Genomic DNA, 18631 nt, shown 5'->3' with positions numbered 1-18631 from the left:
CTTTGATGATTCTGATGCTCTACCAAAGGCAGAGAACTAGGCATACTTGAAGTCAGTTGATGCAAACTTACTCTTATCCATTAAAAACATCAGGATTTGTCCCCAAATGCATTATCACAATACTGAAGGAATTTATCTCTGGCTGAGGTAGGACATGAAGATAATACATCTACTGAATTTTAGAGCTGGGATATTAGTAATCCCATTTGTTCTGTAGATGCTGATTTAGTTAAGTTTACAAAACACTTCCTTAAATTTAAGACAGAGGCTGGTAACTTGGTTTTACGTGAGGAAACCAAATCAGCAACATTAAATTGGCTTGCCTGCGATCAAGACTGGAGGTCGAACTAGAGCTAAGAACACTGGTCAACACTCTTTTCAATTTACCACACTTTTTCCTGAAGGGAAACAAGTGGCAAAAGCCATAAAAAGTAATGCAAAAATATCTTCGGCAAGACTTCGTTAATGGTCAAGGGAAAGAAACGGTTTATGTACCAAAAGGGAGAACTCACCTGGAGTAGAATTTATCTTAAGCTCTCCACCGAATTTAAGGACTGCCGAACAGGTGGCTAGTAATAAGTTGTGTGTGATTCATACAGTCATGCACCATTCTAAGGTCAGTGCACTTCTAGGGTTCTGTCTGCTGTCTACGCAGTTGATGAGAACATCGGAGTTTTAAAATCCACAGTCAAAAGCATTATTGGGAATTCCCTGGTGGTTCAATGGTTAGGACTCTGCGCTTTCACTCCTGAGGGCATGGGTTCAATCCCTGCTCGGGGAGCTAAAATCCTGCAAGCTCCGCAGCGCAGCCAAAAAAAAAAAAAAGTCTCAGTCAAAAGCATTATTAAAATAGGGGCTGTGGTCATACATAAAAATTCCTTCTGTCCAACTACTTGTAAATGAGCTGGAAAAGTGCTTGCTACCTCCCTCCAGATAACTGCGCATTAATATAAAAATGCTGGGTAGAAGTTGGGTGGACAGCTTAATTCATAAACACTTCAAGATTGGAGTTAGGCAAAAATGGGCAGAAGAACTAAATAGACATTTCTCCAAAGAAGATATACAGATTGCCAACAAACACATGAAAGAATGCTCAACATCATTAATCGTTAGAGAAATGCAAATCAAAACTACAATGAGATATCATCTCACACCGGTCAGATTGGCCATCATCAAAAACTCTAGAAACAATAAATGCTGGAGAAGGTGTGGAGAAAAGGGAACACTCTTGCACTGCTGGTGGGAATGTAAATTGATACAGCCACTATGGAGAACAGTATGGAGGTTCCTTAAAAAACTACAAATAGAACTACCATATGACCCCGCAATCCCACTACTAGGCATATACCCTGAGAAAACCATAATTCAAAAAGAGTCATGTACCAAAATGTTTATTGCAGCTCTATTTACGATAGCCAGGACATGGAAGCAACCTAGATGTCCATCAACAGATGAATGGATAAAGAAGATGTGGCACATATATACGATGGAATGTTACTCAGCCATAAAAAGAAATGAAACTGAGTTATTTATAATGAGGTGGATAGACCTGGAGTCTGTCATACAGAGTGAAGTAAGTCAGAAGGAGAAAAACAAATACCGTATGCTAACACATATATATGGAATCTAAGAAAAAAAAATGTCATGAAGAGATTAGTGGTAGGACGGGAGTAAAACACAGACCTACTAGAATATGGACTTGAGGATATGGGGAGGGGGAAGGGTAAGCGGTGACGATGTGAGAGAGTGGCAGGGACATATACACACTACCAAATGTAAATTAGATAGCTAGTGGGAAGCTGCCGCATAGCACAGGGAGTTCACATCTGTGCTTTGTGACAACCTAGAGGGGTGGGAGGGAGGGTGACATAAGAGGGAAGGGATATGGGAACATATGTATATGTATAACTGATTCACTTTGTTGTAAAGGAGAAACTAACACACTATTGTAAAACAGTTATACTCAAATAAAGATGTTAAAAAAAAGAATGGAGTTAGGGCTTCCCTGGTGGCGCAGTGGTTGCGAGTCCGCCTGCTGATGCAGGGGACACGGGTTCGTGCCCCGGTCTGGGAAGATCCCACATTCCGCAGAGCGGCTGGGCCTGTGAGCCATGGCCGCTGAGCCTGCGCATCCGGAGCCTGTGCTCTGCAATGGGAGAGGCCACAACAGTGAGAGGCCCGCGTACCGCAAAAAAAAAAAAAAAAAAAATGGAGTTAGGCTCGGTTTTGAAGAAGGTGGGCAAATTCTGGCAATTAACATGGGGCGGGTAGGGAGAAAAGCATAAGTGAGGGTGGGCCTCTGGTGGTGTATGTTTTGGCATTACAAAATTCCTTAATTCCCTAGGAGAAGGGATTGTAACTAAGAGGTGACCAAAAATGTCTCAAGTTAATATTTTTGTAACGTGGATGGGCTGACCACAGGATAGGCGATGAAAGACAAACTTAGATCCGGATTTCACAAATGTTTGAGCCCTACCATGTGCCCGATGTCAGGGATTCAACAGCAAAATTCCTGCCCTCAAGAGTTTACAAATCGAGAGCAGACGCTAAACAAAATTACTACTAAGTAAACTACGTGGCATATTGTCTGGGATTCCAATTCTAAATAAGATAGTCAAGGAGAACGTCGCATTGGAGCAAAGACCTGAAGAGCGGTGGCGACCAGAGAGAGCCTTGGGGCCATCTGGGGCAGACACGCAGGCGGCGGGGCCAGCAAGAGTCGCATTACTAGAATTTACAGCAGTACAGGTCCAAAGGGCACCCGCGAGGGCGCAACTGCTCCAACAAAAAACCCTTTCCATGCAAAACTTAGCGACCCACCAAGGATTTAGTCCCCCAATTTCACCTTAAGTCTCTCTCACACCACACTTCTCCCTTACACCGACTAGGCCACGCCCACCGGCCCACAGTGCTCCGCAAGTGGGCGGGCCTCTCATTGCTCCGCCCCGTGACCTGCACGTTTGCGGAGAAGGCAAAGGTCAGAGGTTGTGGAGCCGTCATGGCGGCGCTGTGCCGGGCCCGTGCCGTGACTGCCGACAGGCATTTCCTGCGAATGCTTCTCTTCTTTCGGCCCTGTCGAGACGCAAGCACTGAAAGTGGCTCCGGAAGCGAGAGTTCTGATTCCACGGAGCCTAGGCCGGGCCTAGGCGGCTTCGCGAGCTCTTTGAAGCGGCACTCAGAGCTGCAGCGGAAGGCGGAGCTCGGGCGGATGAGAGTGAGTTGTGGGAGCTAAGCCAGCGACGCGTTGGCGGGCGGGGCCCGCCGTTGTGGGTGGAGCCGGGAGCCGGGACAGAGCCCGGCGTAGGGGGTGGGCCTGGCAAGGTGGGTGGGACCGAGAGGCGGGGACGGGGCCTGGCGTAGGGAGTAGAGTGGGGGTCGTGGTGTGGCTTGGCCCACCTGCTGGCCACTTAGAACAGAGCATGTGGTGGTCTTTTTCCTCCGTTTGTTGTACTTTTGTACAGCATCTATATGCTGGGCGTGCGCTACCCACACTCCTTTGCACGCGTCTTCCTCAGGCGAGTGCTGGAAGGGAAACCAGCAGCGAGCGTTGCCAGTAACGTGCCTAGGGCGACTCTTGAGACTCCGAGTAAAGTTGGACTCAAACTGGGAGAGGCAGGGCCCTCTGCTCCTCTTGTTCTGCCCAGTAGCTGCAGTGTGGACGTTAGTGTCTGGCGTACCAGGCTCATCATAAATATTTCTTAATTCAGTGGAGAGGTGGATCAGAATTACTGTCACTATGAACTTGAGCAAGTAATGTAACCTGTCAGTGCTTCACTTTCCTTTTCTGTAAATGACCTTTTTAAAAAACATCCATCTGTCCTAGGCAATAATTTTGTAAAATGCTATAGAATTACTAGATAAGTAAAATGGAAGAAATAGACGTAAATACAAGTCAGATTATTTGAGTCAGCGGACATGAAATTGAATGTCTGGCAATATTAAACTATAGTAAGCTGTCTCAATTTCTGTACTCATCGCCTTGGGAACCAGTACCAAACAGTTTACCAATGGGTAGTGTCGTGGGTTATAGAAAACTGCCCAGCATCTAGCACAGTGCTTGACTCTTAGTGGGTACTCCGTAAGTGTTTGCCCAATGCGTGAATGAATGAATAGAACAGAAAGTGCACATTTGAATTTCAGTACAATCTGAGCAGTCTTTGAATTGAGATCTTTGTTTGACTGCTCACAAACGATTGTATAAGTGAGGATAGGACAGGCTTGAGCATGTGAGTTAAATATGCTACTCCAGAGTAATAACTGAGCAAAAACAATTGTCAGAGTAATAAGAAAACTGAAGATACCACGTTAGTTTTATTTTAGTGTTTATTGGAAGTTTTCAGTACTTTTATGACATGTTGAGAAATATGAGTAGTTGTTAGGTACTGATGTAAAGATTCAACTTTGTGAAAAATCTTTCACTTCACTCTTTGAAGTTTCTGGAACTATTTAATTGAAGAGTATCCTGAGATTACAAGATGAATAAAGTTCGTCTTTATTGTGTGATCAGGATTTTTGGAAGAAAATTGTAAAGTATAAAAATAGTATTGCAAAAGGAACATGTAAATAGCACTGAAGGTTACTATGTGATATATAAAAGCCCCCTTTTTCTTTTCCTCACTTTCTCAAAGCTGGAAGGTGTATTTTTATAAATGCATACTGCTAGAGATTTTATGTATGTGTATATGAATATAAGCTAATTATATATATATATACTTAAAAACGTACACATTTTAAACTAAATTATTAATGTTTAAGAATGTAAGCTCTGGATTCAGACAGACTTGGTTTGAATTCTATTTTTTCTGTCATTTACTGGCTGTGTTTCCTTGGAAGGTTACTTGATATCCGTTTATCTTCTTTTCCTTTTTTTATAAAAGGAAAACCTGTCATGGGATTATTATGAGATTAAATGAATTCATTATTTAAACACTTAGCACAAGTACCTGATAATAAGCACTCAGTATATTTTCATTGCTGCTGCTGAATATTGCTATTCTCACTTAAGTATATCTTTGAATATTTTTCCTTATCTTTACATATGTGTAGTGTAGTGTACTTACTGCTGTCCCTAGGTATCCACAGGGGTTTGGTGCCAGGACCATCTGCCATACCAAAATCCCTGGATGCTCAAGTCCCTTATATAAATGGTGCAGGTAACCCTCTGCAGCTCCCACATCCGTGAATACAGAGGTCTCACTGTATATCTCATTGAAAAAATACTTGTTTGGTATTCCATGGTGTGGATATAGCATAATTTATTTCACCAGGCCTTCACTAATGAGCTTCTAGGTTGTTTCTGGGGCTTTTTTTCCCTTAATACAGACAGTGGTACAGTGATCATTTACATTTTTTTTTGCTTATTTATGGGATATATACTAGGTCAATGTGTACACACAATTTGAGTTTTGATACATACAGACTGCACACTTCCACTTATAGTGCATGACAGTGCCTGTTTCCTCACCCACTTATACATGTGGGGTATTATAAGTGGATTTTCTTGGTAGTGGGCAGTCAAAACAAAATACAAAAATTGGGAACTGGAGTTGTTTATCTCTCACCTCTGATACCAGTTTGTAATTTTTATCAAAATAACTGCATGTTCACATTTTTTGACTTAATGAGTAAATGCTATCAATTTGAACTCATGAAATACACTTATACCAACAAAATACTACACTTAATGTTATATATATTGGGGTTCTATGTAAGATTTAATTTGTAACATGGTTTCTGCTTAAAAAATTGTTTTTAGAAGGTAAAGTTTGCTGTTCCCTAAACAAAGCATTATTTCTTTACCTTTGCTCTGTCCCCTAGAATTAGCTTCCCTGCCTGCAAATTCCATAGTAAAAGTCACCTCTTCTTTTAGGCCTTTGTCATTTCACCAACCAGGTGAAACTCCTTCTGAATGTCTTGGGGCTTTGTTTTATGCTACCTTTATTTTACACACACAACTCTTAAGTTATATAAGAGCCATTTGTGAACTTGTTTTATCCCGTCTCCTAGATTGTAATTCTTGAAGGTCGGGGTAATTTTTTATTTACTCTTTTCAGTCCTTGCATAATGCCTTACACATAAGTAGGGATTTAATATATATTTGTTGATATGAATTGGAATAAGATTTATACAGTTTGATGTCTGAATAACTATAAATGAGAAATAACATCTCATGTTATTGGATTAAAATGTATATATACATAGGAATGAAAGTTGACATCCTAACCATTGGTTTAATTCTTACTCTCAGAGTGCAGACATGTATCTATATGTGCACCTCAGAAATAAGTGATATTCAGTAAGAGCCAAGCAAGTTATTCTTAAAAAGGACTTTCCCCTGCAGGCAGGAATTTAATCAAGGACAGTTCATCCTGAATTCCCTATCCTAAAATTTCAGTGAGGTTACCAGTTAAAGGAATCTCAAGTTTAAATGACCTGAAAGGCCATTTACTCATCCATGCTCACTTATCCATTATCTTTTCCTAGATTTTCCTAGTAGCTTTAAGATTGGTTTATGCATGTATCTCTTTAAGTGTTTTTTTGTTTGTTTGTTTATTTTTAGGATGGGACCAAGTCCTTTTCATTTTTGTAACCAACATAACACATACTTATGAATACAGGACCTGGTAAATGTTTGCTAAATACATTTTTAAAGTCAAATACCTTTTTTCTTTTTTTCTTGTTTTTTTTTTTTAACTATTTAAAAAATTAACCCTTTTATGTCACTTAGTAGAGATTTGTAGGATCTGTTAAGCCGATGGGGAGCTATGATATAGTGAAAGATCCACCTTATAGCCACAGGGTGGCAGTAGTTGAGCAAAGAATTGGTTTTCTGCTTTCTGAATATTACTGTTTCTTAACAGTAGAGGGGGGCATATTACTTTTCAGCACATTGAAAAAATGGTTTGCAAGAGTTTTTGAGGCTACACAGAATGTTTTATTTTTTTAAGATGGAGAATAACATATTGTTATAGCTTATTTATGTAGAATACTGATGTTATACTTTATAGTTTCATTTTAGCAATATATTAGAGTTTATGTAAATATTTTTAAATGTTATTTTTTACTTTTTCATGAATATTTCTTATCGGCACTTTTTATTTCAAAATGCTGGAATATTCCAGAAGATAGAATATTTAAATCAGCTAGTTTGTCCTTTCAGAATACTGGGAAAATCCAAAAAATAGCTTACTTGAAGGATTTCTTTCAATTCTCTTATTTTTAGTATAAGTTTTAAGTCTTCTAAATTCATAAAATAGCAGTATTATACAGCTTTATTTAACCCTTTGTTTTCTCACTAGTTTTATATTGACAACTTAAAAAATTACACAAATGTTTTAAAAACTCATATGTAAAGGAATGATGAAAAATATTTCTGGTTTTAACCATGGTGCTCACTGGTTTTTACATTAGAGAATTTTAGGAGCGTTATCTCTAACTAATAAATAAAACCTTCTGAAATGTCTAGTTTCACAGTAGAGTCTAACATTTTCAAAGCAGGTTTAGAGGAAATGACCAGCTAATATAAAAACAATGAAAGAGTGTATTGAGGTAGATATAAATCTCTAGGGAAAGTAGGTTTTTTTAATCAACAGCTATAATATACCTATAAGTAATACTATATACATTTCCTACAAAAAAAGGTGAATATATTCTGTATGTATTTTGTTTTCTGGGTGGTCATGTGCTCTGATCATATGCAATCAGACTCTTAGGACTTCTCAAGTCAGCATTAGCTTTCACTAGTTGAATATGTGTTTGGATTTTGCTTTATTTTGTTTTTTCTTTTAAAAGTTATATTAAGATTTTCTTTTTTTTTTTTTTTTTTTTTTTTTTGCGGTACGCGGGCCTCTCACTGTTGTGGCCTCTCCCGTTGCGGAGCACAGGCTATGGACGTGCAGGCTCAGCGGCCATGGCTCATGGGCCCAGCCGCTCCGCGGCATGTGGGATACTCCCGGACCAGGGCACGAACCCGTGTCCCCTGCATCGGCAGGCGAACTCTCAACCACTGTGCCACCGGGAAGCCCAAGATTTTCTCTTTTGATTAATTTTTCTAATGTGATTACAACTCTTAAGTTTGTTTTTATCTATAGGAATTAAATAACATAGGAAATAAAGGAAACTGTCACATTTGAGTGGAGCCTGGTTTGTAGGGATTTAGGCCTGCACCTGGTAAAATGCCTAGTCAGTCAATAGTCTAGGACATGTGAGATAACTCCCCTACCCCTAAGACAGAAGCAATCCCTGCTGTCATGGCAGCTTTGTTCTTGAACCCACTGGGGAAGTGAGCAGGAGTGGCTGGGGAAAGAGGTTGACTGACCTCCACATGACTAGTTATCTTATCCCTTGATTATTAAGATTCTTTTCTGCAGAAGAAATTATTCCCATTTATTTTCTCACTCTGTGTCCATTCTATCTTCCTATCTCTTTCTTGTTATCTATTTCCCAGTCATCTTCCTGCTGAATACCTGGCCATCCAGCAAAATCATTAGTCACTTCACACAAATCAATACAGATCCCCACCTTAGGCCATCTCTCTTTCCAGGCAAAATGATCATTCAAGTATACTGCTCAAAGTCCTTTACTGCTGTCATTCAAAGGTACTCTAGCTCTGCACTACACTTCACCTAGGGAGGTCTGTCAGAGTCTCATTCTACGTGTATATACTGCCACTGCCACATCTGCTGGGTTGTAAAAACTCAAATAGTAGACGAGCTTACCTGATAGCCTGGACCTTTTGCAGAGCCTTATATTGTTCTGGGCACCACTCAAAACTGGCAGCTTTTTGGGTTACTTAGTAAAAGACTTGAAGAAGCATGTCCAAATGAGGTATTTGTTGCCTACAAAATTCAAAGAGACCCACTAGGCATTGAGCTTCTTTCTTAGTGGTAAAAAAGAGTATCTTGACCTAGCCCAGACCTTGGCTCCCTAGGAATTTCACTAAGGCCCAGTATTTTTGTGGGATTTATTTCCCACCCACTGGCATATATGTGTCTTACCATGTGTCAGGAAGAGTTGCAGCTTTCTGCTTCTAGGTCTAATCAGCATATGAAATGGAGCCAGCATGCTGTCCAGTGGAATGGAGTGGCAATCAAAGTCTTTGTAGACTAGATTGTGGCATAGAGCTAGAGAATTAATGTAACCTGGAGGTATATAGTCTTTACTAACAGGTCTAGGAAAGAAAGCATTTATTTGTTAGATAATTATTGCATACCAGGTGCTGGAGGATATTTGATTTGCTCCAGCCATGAAATGACATCTGGAATAGCTGAAATTGGAGTTACCACTTGATTAAGATTATGATAATAAATTGTCATTTTCAAAGACCTGTCTGTTTTCTGCAGGGCCTCATAGGCAAGTTGAATGGGCATGTGGTAGGAATCACTACTGTGCATCTTCCAGGTCCTTGATAGTGGCACTAATTGCTTCAATGCCTCTAGGAATGTGGTATTGCCTTTGGTTTACTTGTTTGGTAGGTAGAGGAAGTTCTACTACCTACCAAACAAATTCATCTTTTACTTGGCCTTCTGTACCTTAATAGCCTTCACTCCACAGATCAAGGAACCAGTGTGGGGATCCTGTCGGTTGCTGAGTATACCTATTCCAATTGTGCATTCCGGAACTAGGGAGAGAACTGTAGAGCAGGTTCATGGGATAGAGCTGAGCTAAAACTCCATTTATCACGTGATCTCCATAAGCCCCTGTTCTGACTAGCATTGAGTTGGTTCTTGAAGAGTTAGCGTCAGTTCAGATAATTCCTGAAAGGTCTGATGATTTCTCCTTCCTCAGTGAACAGTCATTCTGGTAAATAGCCACAGCTCCTTTTGGGAAAGCTAGAAGGAAGATTGGTGATACAAATTTTTGGTTTTGTAGCAGGATCTTTCCTCAAGGGGACATAACTTCCTCTTCATTCAGAAGGCTTGGTGTCTGAGAATTGCTTCAACTCTGGGAATTGGTGGAGGGGGCTTGATATTCATATGTGGCATTCAAGTCAGACTTCTGTCCTCTAGAACTAGAGTTTTCCCATCTGTTTTATTTCTAAGGACACCATAACCAACCAGCCAACACCAAAGAGCTCTACAGGTCAGATTAGTTGGATTGCTGTTAGGCTCTGCTGCAGTATGATAACCATGGCCACCATGTTGTTGGCTAGTAAGTGCTGGCTTGACTCCTGCCACATTATCTCCATTGAATTCAGGGAGCTCTTGTTGGCAGCAGTTCTCACTGTCACTCCTGGCCTACAGAGAATCTCTACCATACAGCTTTCAGGAATGCTGGTGCTCCCTTCAAACAGGTATTTCTCTTAGCCTTGGTGAAGTGAGTGTCTTTTAAATCCTCTTGGGGACCATAGTAAGGAGTGGTGAACAGATCATAAACAGTAAATCCACTCCAGCATTCCATTCACTTCAAGCCTTTGGATACCTTTCTTTGTGGTATACTGAGGAAGTTCTGGTATTTCAGCTTCATCTAGTATAGCCTATCACTCTCAGCCATTTCAGCTAATATATTGCGGGGGGCTGCGAAGATGGCGGAAGAGTAAGATGCGGAGATCACCTTCCTCCCCACAGATACATCAGAAATACATCTACACGTGGAACTTCTCCTATAGAACACCCACTGAATGCTGGCAGAAGACCTCAGACCTCCCAAAAGGCAAGAAACTCCCCACATACCTGGGTAGGGCAAAAGAAAAAAGAAAAAACAGAGACAAAAGAATAGGGACAGGACCTGCACCAGTGGGAGGAAGCTGTGAAGGAGGAAAGGTTTCCACACACTAGAAGCCCCTTCGCGGGCGGAGACTGCGGGTGATGAAGGGGGAAAGCTTTGGAGCTGCGGAGAAGAACGCAGCAACGAGGGAACTGAGGACAAAGCAGAGAGATTCCCGCACAGAGGATTGGTGCCGACTAGCACTCACCAGCCCGAGAGGCTTGTCTGCGGCCGGGGGCTGGGAGCTGAGGCTTGGGCTTCGGTCGGATCCCAGGGAGAGGACTGGGGCCAGCTGTGTGGACACAGCCTTAAGGGGTTCGTGCACCACTAACTGGGAGGGAGGCTAGCCGGGAGGGAGTCCGGGAAAAAGTCTGGACCTGCCGAAGAGGCAAGAGACTTTTTCTTCCCTCTTAGTTTTCTGGTGTGCTGCTTAAAGGAGCTCCAGAGACGGGCGTGAGCCGTGGCTAACAGCGCGGACCCCAGAGACAGGCGTGAGATGATAAGGCTGCTGCTGCTGCCACCAAGAAGCCTGTGTGTGAGCACAGGTCACTATCCACACCTCCCCTCCCGGGAGCCTGTGCAGCCTGCCACTGCCAGGGTCCCATGATCCAGGGACAACTTCCCCGGGAGAACGCACGGCGTGCCTCAGGCTGATGCAACGTCACGTTGGCCTCTGCCGCCGCAGGCTCACCCCGCATCCGTACCCCTCCCTCCCCCCAGCCTGAGTGAGCCAGAGCTCCCGAACTAGCTGCTCCTTTAACCCTGTCCTGTCTGAGCGAAGAACAGATGCCCTCAGGCGACCTACACGCAGAGGTGGGGCCAAATCCAAATCTGAACCCCAGGAGCTGTGTGAACAAAGAAGAGAAAGGGAAATTTCTCCCAGCAGCTTCAGGAGCAAGGGATTAAATCTCCACAATCAACTTGATGTACGCTGCATCTGTGGAATACCTGAACAGGAAACGAATCATCCCAAATTGAGGAGGTGGACTTTGAGAGTAAGATATATTATTTTTTCCCCTTTTCCGCTTTTTGTGAGTGTGTATGTGTATGCTTCTGTGTGAGATTTTGTCTGTATAGCTTTGCGTTCACCATTTGTCCTAGGGTTCTGTCTGTCCGCTTTTTGTTTGTTTTTTACTTAAAAAATTTTTTTCTTAATAATTATTTTTTATTTTAATAACTTTATTTTAATAACTATTTTACTTTATCTTACTTTGTTTTATTTTATCCTCTTTCTTTCTACTTTTTCTCCCTTTTATTCTGAGCTGTGTGGATGACAGGCTCTTGATGCTCCAGCCAGGAGTCAGTGCTGTGCCTCTGAGGTGGGAGAGCCAACTTCAGGACACTGGTGCACAGGAGACCTCCCAGCTCCATGCAATATCAAATGGCGAAATTCTCCCAGATATCTCCATCTCAACACCAAGACCCAGCTTCACTCAACGACCAGCAAGCTACAGTGCTGGACACCCTATGACAAACAACTAGCAAAACAGGAACACAACCCCACCCATTAGCAGAGAGGCTTCCTAAAATCATAATAAGGCCACAGACACCCCACAACACACCATGAGACGTAGACCTGCCCACCAGAAAGACAAGATCCAGCCTCATCCACCAGAACACAGGCACTAGTCCCCTCCACCAGGAAGCCTACACAACCTACTGAACCAACTTTAGCCATTGGGGACAGACACCAAAAACAACGGGAACTACAGACCTGCAGCCTGCAGAAAGGAGACCCCAAACACAGTAAGATAACCAAAATGACAAGACAAACACACAGCAGATGAAGGAGCAAGGTAAAAACCCACCAGACCTAGCAAATGAAGAGGAAATAAGCAGTCTGCCTGAAAAACAATTCAGAATAACGATAGTAAAGAGGATCCAAAATCTTGGAAATAGAATAGAGAAAATGCAAGAAACATTTAACAAGGACCTAGAAGAGCTAAAGAGGAAACAAGCAACGATGAACAACACAATAAATGAAATTAAAAATACTCTAGAAGGAATCAATAGCAGAATAACTGAGGCAGAAGAACAGATAAGTGACCTGGAAGATAAAATAGTGGAAATAACTACTGCAGAGCAGAATAAAGAAGAAAGAATGAAAAGAACTGAGGACAGGCTCAGAGACCTCTGGGAACATTAAATGCACCAACATTTGAATTATTGGGGTCCCAGAAGAAAAAGAGAAAAAGAAAGGGACTGAGGAAATATTTGAAGACATTATAGTTGAAAACTTCCCTAATATGGGAAAGGAAATAGTTAATCAAGTCCAGGAAGCATAGTCCCATACAAGATAAATCCAAGGAGAAACATGCCAAGACACACATTACTCAAACTATCAATAATTAAATGCAAAGAAAACATTAAAAGCAGCAAGGGAAAAAAACAACAAATTACACACAAGGCAATCCCCATAAGGTTAACAGCTGATCTTTCAGCAGAAACTCTGCAAGCCAGAAGGGTGTGGCAGGACATATTTAAAGTGATGAAGGAGAAAAACCTATAACCAAGATTACTCTACCCAGCAAGGATCACATTCAAATTTGATGGAGAAATTAAAACCTTTACAGACAAGGAAAACCTGAAAGAGTTCAGCACCACCAAACCAGCTTTACAACAAATGCTAAGGGAACTTCTCTAGGCAAGAAACACAAGAGAAGGAAAAGACCTACGATAACAAATCCAAAACAATTAAGAAAATGGGAATAGGAACATACATATCAATAATTACCTTAATGTAAATGGATTAAATGCTCCCACCAAAAGACACAGACTGGCTGAATGGATACAAAAACAAGACCCATATATATGCTGTCTACAAGAGACCCACTTCAGACTTAGGGACACATGCAGACTGAAAGTGAGGGGATGGAAAAAGATATTCCATGCAAATGGAAATCAGAAGGAAGCTGGAGTAGCAGTTCTCATATCAGACAAAATAGACTTTAAAAGAAACACTATTACAAAGAGAGAAAGAAGGACACTACATAATGATAAAGGGATCAATCCAAGAAGACTATATAACAATTGGAAATATTTATGCACCCAACATAGGAGCACCTCAATACATAAAGCAAATACTAACAGCCATAAAAGGGAAAATCGACAGTAACACATCATTGTAGGGGACTTTAACACACCACTTTCACCAATGGACAGATCATCCAAAATGAAGATAAATAAGGAAACACAAGCTTTAAATGATACATTAAACAAGATGGACTTAATTGATATTTATAGGACATTCCATCCCAAAACAACAGAATACACATTTTTCTCAAGTGCTCATGGAACATTCTCCAGGGTAGATCATATTTTGGGTCACAAATCAAGCCTTGGTAAATTTAAGAAAATTGAAATTGTATCAAGTATCTTTTCCGACCACAACTCTATGAGACTAGATATCAGTTACAGGAAAACATCTGTAAAAAATACAAACACATGGAGTCTAAACAATACACTACTTAATAACGAAGTGATCACTGAAGAAATCAAAGAGGAAATAAAAAAATACCTAGAAACAAATGACAATGGAGACACGACGACCCAAAACCTATGGGATGCAGCAAAAGCAGTTCTAAGAGGGAAGTTTATAGCAATACAATCTTACCTTAAGAAACAGGAAACATCTCGAATAAACAACCTAACCTTGCACCTAAAGCAATTAGAGAAAGAAGAACAAAAAACCCCAAAGCTAGCAGAAGGAAAGAAATCATAAAGATCAGATCAGAAATAAATGAAAAAGAAATGAAGGAAATGATAACAAAGATCAATAAAACTGAAAGCTGGTTCTTTGAGAAGATAAACAAAATTGATAAACCATTAGCCAGACTCATCAAGAAAAAAAGGGAGAAGACTCAAATCAATAGAATTAGAAATGAAAAAGGAGAAGTAACAACTGACAGTGCAGAAATACAAAGGATCATGAGAGATTACTACAGGCAACTATATGCCAATAAAATAGACAACCTGGAAGAAATGGACAATATCTTAGAAATGCACAACCTGCCAAGACTGAACCAGGAAGAAATAGAAAATATGAACAGACCAATCACAAGCCCTGAAATTGAGACTGTGGTTAAAAATCTTCCAACAAACAAAAGCCCAGGACCAGAGGACTTCACAGGCGAATTCTATCAAACATTTAGAGAAGAGCTAACACCTATCCTTCTCAAACTCTGCCAAACGATAGCAGAGGGAGGAACACTCCCAAACTCATTCTACAAGGTCACCATCACCCTGATACCAAAACCAGACAAAGATGTCACAAAGAAAGAAGACTACAGGCCAATATCACTGGTGAACATAGATGCAAAAATCCTCAACAAAATACTATCAAACAGAATCCAACAGCACATTAAAAGGATCATACACCATGATCAAGTGGGGTTTATTCCAGGAATGCAAGGATTCTTTAATATATGCAAATCAATCAACGTGATACACCATATTAACAAATTGAAGGAGAAAAACCATGATCATCTCAATAGATGCAGAGAAAGCTTTTGACAAAATTCAACACCCATTTATGATAAAAACCCTGCAGAAAGTAAGCATAGAAGGAACTTTCCTCAACATAATAAAGGCCATATATGACAAACCCACAGCCAACATCGTCCTCAATGGTGAAAAACTGAAACCATTTCTACTAAGATCAGGAACAAGACAAGGTTGCCCACTCTCACCACTATTATTCAACATAGTTTTGGACGTTTTAGCCACAGCAATCAGAGAAAGTAAAGAAATAAAAGGAATCCAAATCAGAAAAGAAGAAGTAAAGCTGTCACTGTTTGCAGATGACATGATACTATACATAGAGAATCCCAAAGATGCTACCAGAAAACTACTATAGCTAATCAATGAATTTGGTAAAGTAGCAGGATACCAAATTAATGCACAGAAATCTCTGGCATTCCTATACACTAATGATGAAAATCTGAGAGTGAAATTAAGAAAACACTCCCATTTACCATTGCAACAAAAAGAATAAAATATCTAGGAATAAACCTACCTAAGGTGACAAAGGACCTGTATGCAGAAAACGCTAAGACACTGATGAAAGAAATGAAAGATGATACAAACAGATGGAGAGATATACCATGTTCTTGGCTTGGAAGAATAAACTTGTGAAAATGACTATACTACCCAAAGCAATCTACAGATTCAATGCAATCCCTATCAAACTACCACTGGCATTTTTCACAGAACTAGAACAAAAAATTTCACAATTTATATAGAAACACAAAAGACCCCGAATAGCCAAAGCAATCTTGAGAACGAAAAACGGTGCTGGAGGATTCAGGCTCCCTGACTTCAGACTATACTACAAAGCTACAGTAATCAAGACAGTATGGTACTGGCACAAAAACAGAAATATAGCTCAATGGGACAGGATAGAAAGCCCAGAGATAAACTCATGCACATATGGTCACCTTATCTTTGATAAAGGAGGAAAGAATATACAGTGGAGAAAAGACAGCCTCTTCAATAAGTGTTGCTGGGAAAGCTGGAGAGGTACGTGTAAAAGTATGAGATTAGAACACTCCCTAACACCATACAAAAATAAGCTCAAAATGGATTAAAGACCTAAATGTAAGGCCAGACACTCTGAAACTCTTAGAGGAAAGCACAGGCAGAACTCTCTTTGACATAAATCACAGCAAGATCCTTTTTGACTGACCTCCTAGAGAAATGGAAATAAAAACAAAAAGAAACAAATGGGACCTAAAGGAACTTAAAAACTTTTGCACAGCAAGGCAAACCATAAACAAGACCAAAAGACAACCCTCAGAATGGGAGAAAATATTTGCAAATGAAGCAACGGAGAAAAGATTAATCTCCAAAATGTACAAGCAGCTCATGCAGCTCAATAACAAGAAAACAAACAACCCAATCCAAAAATGGGCAGAAGACCTAAATAGACATTTCTCCAAAGAAGATATACAGATTGGCAACAAACACATAAAAGAATGCTCAACATCATTAATCATAGGAGAAATGCAAATAAAAACTACAGTGAGATATCATCTCAAACCGGTCAGAATGGCTATCATCAAAAACTGTAGAAATGATAAATGCTGGAGAGGGTGTGGAGAAAAGGGAACACTCTTGCACTGCTGGTGGTAATGTAAATGGATACAGCCACTATGGAGAACAGTATGGAGGTTCCTTAAAAAACTACAAATAGAACTACCATACGATCCAGCCGTCCCACTACTGCGCATATACTCTGAGAAAACCATAATTCAAAAAGAGTCATGTACCAAAATGTTCATTGCAGGTCTATTTACAATAGCCAGGAGATGGAAGCAACCTAAGCGTCCATCATCGGATGAATGTAAAAAGAAGATGTGGCACATATATACAATGTAATATTACTCAGCCATAAAAAGAAATGAAGTTGAATTATTTGTAGTTAGGTGGATGGACCTAGAGTCTGTCATACAGAGTGAAGTAAGTCAGAAATAGAAACAAATACCGTATGCTAACACATATATGGAATCTAAGAAAAAAAAACAATTCATGAAGAACCTAGGGTTAAGATGGGAATAAAGACACAGAGCTAGTAGAGAATGGACTTGAGGATATGCAGAGGGGCAAGGGTAAGCTGTGACAAAGTGAGAGAGTAGCATGGACATATATACACTACCAAACGTAAAATAGATAGCTAGTGGGAAGCAGCCGCATAGCACAGGGAGATCAGCTCAGTGCTTTGTGACCACCTATAGGGATGGGATAGGGAGGGTGGGAGGGAGGGAGATGCAAGAGGGAAGAGATATGGTAACATGTATATGTATAAGTGATTCACTTTGTTATAAAGCAGAAACTAACATACCATTGTAAAGCAATTATACTCCAATAAAGATGTTAAAAAAAAAAAAGCTAATATATTGTATCTGAATCTCTGCTTAGTGAGCCTATATTGGTAAATTTGGCTCAAGGCAACACTGTCTTCCTCTCACTCTGATCCAGTATCCTTAGGATCTATTCCCACGTATATCCTCAGTTTCTGTTGATACAAATTAGCAAAATCATGCAAATCATTCTGGTTATCCAGCCTCCTCTTGTAACTATATTTCTCCCTATCCGGCATAATTATTCTCCTGCTACTGTGATATACCTCTATTATGAAGGTTTCTAAACTTTTTTGGTAATGCCCCTTCATTAAGAAATTTTTGAACATATGTTCCAATATTTACTTTATTTATTTCATTTATTTATTTTGGGCTTTGTTGGGTCTTCATTGCTGTGTGCAGACTTTCTGTAGTTGCAGGGAGCAGGGGCCTTCTTCGTTGTGGTACGCAGGCTTTTCATTGTGGTGGCTTCTCGTTGCAGAGCATGAGCTCTAGGCATGCGGACTTCAGTAGTTGTGGAATGTGAGCTTCAGTAGTTATGGCTCGCGGGCTCTAGAGCGCAGGCCCAGTAGCTGTGGGTCACGGGTTTAGCTGCTCCGTGGCATGTGGGATCTTTGTGGACCAGGGCTCAAACCCGTGTCCCCTGCATTGTCAGGTGGATTCTTAACCACTGTACCACCAGGGAAGCCCCAATATTTACTTCAAAAAGATTTGTGTACTACAGTACTATTTATTATATACATTTTAAAGCATTCACAAAATACAACAGTTTAAAGGGTGAAGTAAAAAACCATGACTAGAAGTTCCAGAAGTTTCTTCGTTTGTTCTCTGGGTTATCATGGAGATAACTGTTCTTTCATATTACTTGCCTTCTTTCCTTCAGCCTGCTCTCTAGATTTGTATTCCTTGGTCTGAAGTCTCCTAAATCTTTCTGTGCACAGTCTCCCTTTAAGCTTCTCACAAGTGTTTCTTGCTTTCTTCCTTGATTTCTCTTGATAACACTACTACTCAGATGGGTCTGAGAAGAAAAGGAGTCATTCTGGTTCTTGCTTCTCTACCATTTCAGACCA

At 40.5% G+C, this 18631-nt stretch overlaps 1 protein-coding gene across 5 annotated transcripts in view; it reads left to right on the top strand.

The window, feature by feature from the left end:
* The first annotated feature begins 2972 nt into the window (after positions 1 to 2972).
* Positions 2973 to 18631, top strand: part of MRPS28 (mitochondrial ribosomal protein S28) — a 104196-nt gene continuing 88537 nt past the window's right edge. For all 5 annotated transcript variants that reach the window (XM_059042431.2, XM_067017337.1, XM_067017341.1 and 2 more), the window contains exon 1: positions 2973 to 3214. In XM_059042431.2, coding sequence (XP_058898414.1) covers positions 2999 to 3214 — 216 coding nt within the window. In that variant the 5' untranslated portion in view covers positions 2973 to 2998. The remainder of the gene's footprint in view (positions 3215 to 18631) is intronic.

This window comes from Kogia breviceps, chromosome 17 (assembly GCF_026419965.1).
Source record: "Kogia breviceps isolate mKogBre1 chromosome 17, mKogBre1 haplotype 1, whole genome shotgun sequence".
NCBI classification, from domain to species: domain Eukaryota; kingdom Metazoa; phylum Chordata; class Mammalia; order Artiodactyla; family Physeteridae; genus Kogia; species Kogia breviceps.
The sequence above is the reverse complement of the archived record's forward strand: the minus strand, read 5'-3'. Positions and strand labels throughout refer to the sequence as shown.